Consider the following 7,529-nt stretch of genomic DNA (forward strand, 5'->3'; position numbering starts at 1 on the left):
GGACACCCGGTGGAAGGGCTTAGTAAGAGATGGTTTGGACCTGTTAGCATCTTTGCTCTCCAGGCCAAAGATAGAGATAAAGTCTCTAGGCCTGTCCATAAAGAAAGCAATAACACCCTCCCTTGAAGTCTGTGGTGTCCAGAATGAAAAGCACCAGAGGTGTTTCTGAGTTGAACGCATGGGACCCCACCTAGCCCAGGCCGAGGGAGACTGAGCAAGAGAAGCTGGACGCTGCCAGAGCATGGCGACGTGGAAATCACTAGCCAGGGGCTGGGGGTAGTTCTAGCTAATTTATTGGTTTCTTAGACAGGTTCTTCTACAGGTCAGAATTTGGCAGGGGGACTGGGGACGGATTGTGCCCGGGGCCACCCTAGGAAGAAGGAAAGAAAGAAGAGTCATCGGGGGAGGGGGCATCCAGAGCTTAGAAATCTCCAGCCCAGGCAGGGTGGTGGTCAGAACAGCTGGGATCACTCAGTCCCTGCCAAGTTGGACTAGCCCAAGTGAAGCCCCCTTTTTATGAATGTAGGGGACACAGGGTGTGTGAATATATGTGTTTTGGCAGAGGGAGAAAGTAGGGCTAAAAGCATGGGGGCAGAGAGGGATCCTGAAGGTAGGCCTGGGGAAAGCTGAGATGCAGAATGGGGATGGGGTCAGCAGGCGAGACTCTGGCTTCTGTTGGGTGGAGCTAGGAGGCTAAGGGAATAGGGGCAGGTCTACCCACCAACCAAAATTGCAAAGCTGAATGCTCTTCTCCACCCTGGGGCAATAGTGGGGGAGGGGAGTGGACTGGCCAGGAGGGCCACTGTTGGGGAAGGGGTCTTTGACATCCCCCAACCTCTGCAGGATGAAGTCCATCTTTAGATGGCAAGATGGGAAGAAAAATCTGAATGTGCCCCTGGTCTAGAGTGTCCCACCTCCCACCCACCCCCCAACTCCAGCCAGGACTCAGCACGGAGTGCCCAGTGCCAGGAGAGGGGGTGACTCCCCGGGCTTGTGGAAGTAGATGGAGGAGGACATCTCTGTCTTGAGCTTGCGGTCCGAGCCGTCAGCAGAGGCGGCTTCATCCGCCCCACACTCATCACAGCAACAGCAACAGCAGTCCAGGAAGGCCTGGCCTAAAGGCTTACAGAGGCACAAGAGGAGGACGGGGGTGACTGAGCCTTTGAAGAAAATGGAGAACTGGTTGATGAGGCTGAGGAGATCCAGGGTCTGCCGGGACAGCTCTGTGGAGAGATAAGCCACCACGATGTTGCAAACGTTTTCCGGCAGGGTGCAAAGGCCATACACCACAGTCAGGCCCCCCACGGTGCTGTTCAGCTGTTTCTCACACTGCCCGTGTTTGCTCGCCCGGCACTCTGGCTTCTTCCCTGGGGTGCTCCGGATCCGCCTGGTCACCAGCTGGCAGGTGACGGTGAAGAGGATGGGCAGGCAGAAGTAACAGCCAAAATACCACCACATGCGGGCATTCTGGTATGTCAACACCAGGGAGTAGAGGGACTCAGGCAGGCTAGGCGAGGGCTTCATGATGCATGAGTCCACCATGGTGCCTGCTATGAGTGAGGGCTCCTGTGCCAGCTGCCACAGCAGGACCTCGGGCACAGCCAATGTCATGGAACCCACCCAGATGACCGCCAGCTTGGCCACAATTGACTGGCACTGCTCGATGAGCCGGGCCTTGGGCAGGGGGCTGGTGGCTGCGTGGAAGCGGTCGATGCCCAAGGCACAGAGGCTGAAGGTCGTGACTCCCAGGGAGGATACCTGAAGACAGATGTAGGGAAAGAAGAGAGTTAGGACCAGGCACAGAGATAGCAGGAAAGCAGGGAGGGAGACATTGTCTCGACCAAGACCCGAGGTGGATGCAACCAGGCATAGGAGAGGAAATTCTTGGCTTGTCCTCTGGGGAAAGGGTATAAAGAACCAAGAAATGCAACCAGTGTATGCCTCTTCATCCTCTCTTCCTCCTCCCCTCCCCCTTACAACCCGGAACAATAATGACCTTTACTTTCACCTATGACATAACATTTTTTGTATCAACAATGACGATGATGATTCTCGTGTACTCGTCCCGGATAGTCTTTATTACAGTGTTCTGGATGTTCAGGAGCAATGGGTGGATGTAGCAAAGAGGTGAACAGAGGATGGATAATAGGGGAAAACTAGTCAAGGGCTGCCTTGAGAGGTGGTCAGCTCCCCAAGCAAAGGCTGGATGAGGACCACTTGGCCTGGGTTTTGTAGAGGGCATTTTTTTTTTGGTACATAGGTTGTACTCAGTGACCTCAGCACAAAAACCCCAGTAGACAATAGTGAGAACTTTCAGGAGACAAGGTATAGCCCAAGTCACTCTATAGTGTCATTATTACAAAGAAATCTGATGCATTCAAATAAACTGACATATAAACTATTCTTCAACTCTGAAGTTCTGTGATTCTGCAGTCTGTACATGGCACAGTAGAAAAGACACTGTCAGAGGACCTGGGTTCCAATCCTACCTCTGATATTTACCACTTCTATGACCTTGGACAGGTCACTTATCCTCAGTGGGTCTCAGTTTCCTAATCTGCAAAATGAGGGCATTGGACTAGAGTGGTCTCTGAGGCCCCTCCCAACTCTGGTTCTGTGATCATGTAGGCTGAAGACTGTAATGTATCTTGTTAAAATATTTTATCTCCTCAAGTAGCCAGCACAGAGCTCTGCACACAGTAGGCACTCAATAAGTGTTTGTCATTGTGCTATTGTACTCTGCCCTTCCCCCCCTCCCCCCAACTGTGGGGACAGAGCAGTCTGTCTTGAGGGCCCTGGTTGCCAATGGGAACAACATGGGCAGCGGATGGACAAACACTTGTACACATACCCTCCCTCCTTCCCCCAACACCCCTGAAAATGTCAGGATCCGGGCCTGAGGGGAAGCAAAGCTCCCCTCCAACCAAGCCTGCTTCTTGTCCCCATCACGCTATTGAGTGCCCAGGAAAACAGGCCTGTGTGCCAAGAGGAAGAGGCCAGAAGCAGCAGGGGGAGAAAAGGCACACTAGAGCACAAAGGAAGGAGAAGAACTGTCCAGAGCTATCGAATAATGTCCGGACACACTCAGGGATTGTGGACAGATCTCCCTCCAGTCCAAATGCCTTGCTCCTCTAGAAAGGGAAACACAATCACCAGTTTATTAGCCCCTGTGCTGTACCCCCTCCCCCAGGCAGTAAGCATCCTTTGTGAGCGCTGGCCAGCCCCCTCTCCCCGCTCCCTGCCTCAGTTTGGGGCACAGGCTTAAAAAGATACAGACAGGCATCTGGGTTCAGAAGAATAGCTCCAGTCTCTCTCTCTCTCTCTCTCTCTCTCTCTCTCTCTCTCTCTACCTATCTCTCTTTCTCTCTCAGTTCTCCCCAGCCTTTCCATTTTTCCACTAACCCCAATCTAACCCCAATCTACTCTGCCTCATCTATCCCTACTCCAGTCTTGGGAGTGGCATACTAAGATTGTCCAGATGAAACAGACCTAGAGAGGTCATTTGCCCATTCCCCAGCCTCTCTCTATGCAGGACTGCTTTTTGCCCATCCAGGACCCGGGGTTCCCCAGTCGGCCAGCCAGTCAAATCAGCACTATCTCAGTGAAAGGGGGTGAGGATAGGGGAAAACAAACAAACAGAAAAACCTAGGCACACCTTAAAATAAATGTGACTTCCAGCGAGTGAGGAACTTTCACTAAAATAGAAGGACCACCCCACCCCACCCCATCCCACCCACCTCCTGGCTTGTGTTTCAGGACCCTGATCTATCCAAATGAGAAGGGCTGGGGAAGGTTTTCGGGGCCACTATTCAGTGATTTGGTGCTGAAAATTGTTTGATTCTGTCCAAATACAGACCTGCCATAGCTTTCGAATTCATTTCCAATGCCCTGAGATCCACTGGCTCATACAGAGCATTCAGCATTACCTCTTTGGAGGAAAACCCTGGGCAGGAGGGCCAAAGTCACTGCAGGACCCTGGGTCCTCAGCACCAGCCAGGAATTCAAAGAAGTTGCTGGGTATGTATGCTAGCTTGTTTGTACATGTCAGATGTCTAGATAATAATAACATCAGAGAGTGACTTTGACCTCACCCTGTCTCACAAACATTTACTGGGGTCTTTATGTGATGTTTTGAGTCAGTCATTTCTGCATCTGAAATCTCCCAGGAGGAGGTTATCACTTAAAATCATTGAATTAGAACTGAGTTAGAAGAAATCTTAGAATCTGGCCCAATCCCCTCATTTTATAAGGGAGGAAACTGAGTCCCAGGGAAGTGAAATGTCTACTCAGGTTCACATAAATAGTGGCAGAGCCAGGACGAGATTCCCAGGTATCCTGACTCCCAGGGTTCTGTGGGGAATTCCAGTAGAAAGTAAGTTCCTTGAGGGCAGGGACTGGTTTTTTTTTTTTCCCTTTTGTCTATGCCTCCCCCCTGTGCCCTGCAAAAGTTAATAAATGCTTGTTTAGATATAGCTGGTGACACAGTGGATATAGCCCTGAGCCTGGAGTCAGGAAGAACCGAGTTCAAATCCAGCCTCAGACACTCGCTAAGTGTGTGACCTTGGGCAAGTCACTTAACCTACATTTGCTTCAGTTTCCTCAAATATAAAAATGGAGATAATAATATCACCTACCTCACAAGGTTGTCGTCAGGATCAAATGAGATTATATTTGTAAAAAGCACTTAGCACAGTGTCTGGTACATAGTAGGTACTATATAATTGGTTATTCCCTTATTCTCTTCCCTTGTTGGATTGGAATTGAGCTCTCATTTGTGCTATGTTGAGGTGGCCCCAAAGGGAACTGGTTTGGAAAACAGGGACAGAGGGTGGGCAGTGAAAAGGCAGAGAGGATAGGATCTCTGATGAAGAAGAGGAAGAGAGAACAAGGGACAGAGGGGGTTCCCAAGTTAGGATGGCGGAGAAGGAGAGAGGGCGTATGAGGGTATTTGTGATACTATTCAACACTGAGAAATCAAGAAGGGAAGGAGACTGTTCAAGTCTGCATCAGGGAAGGGGATAAAGCCAAGGCTAGCGCTGGGCAACCCCGGTACTGCTCCTATCAGATGTCTCACCCCCAGCCTTTCCTAGCACCCTCCAGGGACAACAGGAGGCTTCACCACCACCACCACCATCCCATTTCCCAAGGAAGGAGGGGAAAGAGGTACCAATGAGCAGAAAATGGGACCCATGGCCTACTTAACACCATCACCACCACCATCCCATTTGCCAAGGAAGGAGGAGAAAGAGGTACCCATGAGCAGAAAATGGGACCCATGGCCTACTTACATACATATCTCCATCTGAGGACAAGAGACCTTGAATGTTTCTAACCGTCAAAGAAATAACACATTTATTTAGCACTTTAAATTTTGCAAAGCTCTTCCTTCCCAACAACACTGTAAAGGAGATAGTACAAGTATTATTACCTCTATTATAAAGATGAGGAAATTGACTTGCCCAGGGCCACACATGGCTTGCATTTTGAGCCGTCTCTGGGGCTCTGTCTATGCCATCATGCAGCCTTGGGCCCCTACTCGTTTGCCTGTCCACTTCCCTCTCCTTCCCCCACATCTTCCACTGGATCGCCACCCCAGCCCCAGGGTGGCCATCCAGGCCAGCCCTGCCAAGGGCCCCAGCACGGACAGGCAGCGGGCACCTCACCTCCATGAAGGGCACAGCCCGGCAGGAGACGTCACCCAGCAGCCTCTGCTTGGTGAGCTCATTAAAGATGACAACAGGCAGACAGAAGAAGAGGACCAGGAAGTCCCACAGAGCCAGGCTAGCCAGGATGGAATTCCAGGCGCTCTTCAGGTAGTAGCTATGCCACACGATGCACATGACTGACAGGTTGCCGACGATGCCCACGGCAAACACCACCAGTGCCAAGAACATGACTGCATAGGCGCTATAGGAGCTCTCCGTCACCGGGTAGAGGGGGTTCTGAATCTGCAGCCTTCGCCCAGGGGTGCCTGTCAGGTTGCCATAGGGCTCCTGTCCGCTTCCGTGGGCACCCCCCTCCTGGTCTGGGTTGGGGCTTATAGGCACCAGGGGGTCGGTGGGCTGTAGACCAGCGGGATGGATGGGCCGAGGATATTCAGCCCACTGCTCAGGCATGTACTGCTGCACCCCCTTCGATTCATCATCCTCCGTTCCCCTCTTGGTCCGTGCCCACTCTTCTTCTACTGTAGTAAAGCGCCTTCTAGAGTGCAGGGTAACAGCCGGGAAGCCCTGGAGCCCGGCGGTGGACACAGCAGCCAGGAAGAAGACCAAGAGCCACAGCCAGAGCATGGTGAGAGATCCAGGAGAAAAGCTGGCCCAGGCAAGGGGAAAAGGGGGCCCCCCAGGTCCTGTGCCCCAGAGGAGGAGAGGCAGCCGGCCGGCTGGACTGGCTGCAGCCGAGCATCTGGCATCAGCTCCTGGTTCTCAGCGTTTGAAAACCTCTCCCCACCAACCCCCTTTTCCTTCCCAGGCCAATGGGCAGGGACAGGCCCTCTGCTGGAGACCACTGGTTCTAACCGCTTCAACAGCTTCGATGGGAAAGGAGAAAAGGCCACTCAGTCCACGGGCTGGCCCACCCCAGAGCATCCTAAGACTCGCCTTCTGTCCTACCCAAGATCCCTCTTTTCTGATTCCCTATTCCCCCTTCCCATCCATTGCCCAGCCTAGCCAGGCTCTTTTTCAGAGTTCTACAGCCTACCCTTTGTCCCTGTCCTCCCATGACACACATTTCTAATACATTCCCATGCACAAACTCATAGAAATGAAGACCTTCATGCAACAGACAGATACCCATTCTATTAGGCACTTAGGGGTGAGTTAGAAAGGAAATAGAAGGTTTATGTAAGTAATATACAGTCCTTACCCTCATGGAACTTACAGTCTGTTAGAGGAAATGATACATATATAAATAATCATTTATTGTTCAGCCATTGCAATCGTTTCCAACTCTTTGTGACCCCATTTTCTTGGCAAAGACACTGGAGTGGTTTGCCATTTCCTTCTCCAGTTCATTTTACAGATGAGGAAACTGAGGCAAACAGGGTGAAGTGACTTGCCTAGGGTCACACAAGGCCAGATTTGAACTCAGGAAGATGAATCTTTTTGACTCCAGGCCTGACATTCTATCCACTGCCCCACCTCGCTAGCTACCCATAAATAACACAATGCAAAACAATCAATCAACAATCATCATGCTTTTTATGGTTCTATTATCTGCTGGGAAACATGCTAAATACTGGGGTTACAAATAAAAAGTGACTGCCCTCAAGAAGCTTACATTCTAAAATAATATATGGTAAGTATGTACGGCAGATGTAAAGTGCCATGTGAGGACAGAGGGGTAGGGAAGTACATTTCTTTGGAAAACTGTAGAACTTTCAGAGCAAGAGGATTGCTATCTTGCCCGGGGACAGGGAGAAGATAGAAGAAAAAGGACATGGGCAGGTCCTCTCCTGATGACTTAAAAACAACCAGACACAAGCAGAAGGAGACCAAATACTCCCTCTACCTCCACCCACAGAGAAGGTG

General features: G+C 51.0%; 1 protein-coding gene across 1 annotated transcript; it reads right to left on the minus strand.

Annotated features, from left to right (window-relative positions):
* Window positions 1-908: 908 nt before the first annotated feature.
* On the minus strand, window positions 909-6,290 carry GPR37L1 (G protein-coupled receptor 37 like 1). The gene is made up of 2 exons (XM_027843501.1): window positions 5,664-6,290; window positions 909-1,758 (listed from the first exon to the last, which is right to left on the minus strand). Exons 1-2 carry the CDS (start codon window positions 6,288-6,290, stop codon window positions 946-948), a joined length of 1,440 nt encoding a protein of 479 aa, XP_027699302.1. The 3' UTR covers window positions 909-945.
* Between the last annotated feature and the right edge of the window lie 1,239 nt (window positions 6,291-7,529).

This window comes from Vombatus ursinus, unplaced genomic scaffold, assembly GCF_900497805.2.
Source record: "Vombatus ursinus unplaced genomic scaffold, bare-nosed wombat genome assembly UNPS02014909.1, whole genome shotgun sequence".
Lineage (NCBI taxonomy): Eukaryota > Metazoa > Chordata > Mammalia > Diprotodontia > Vombatidae > Vombatus > Vombatus ursinus.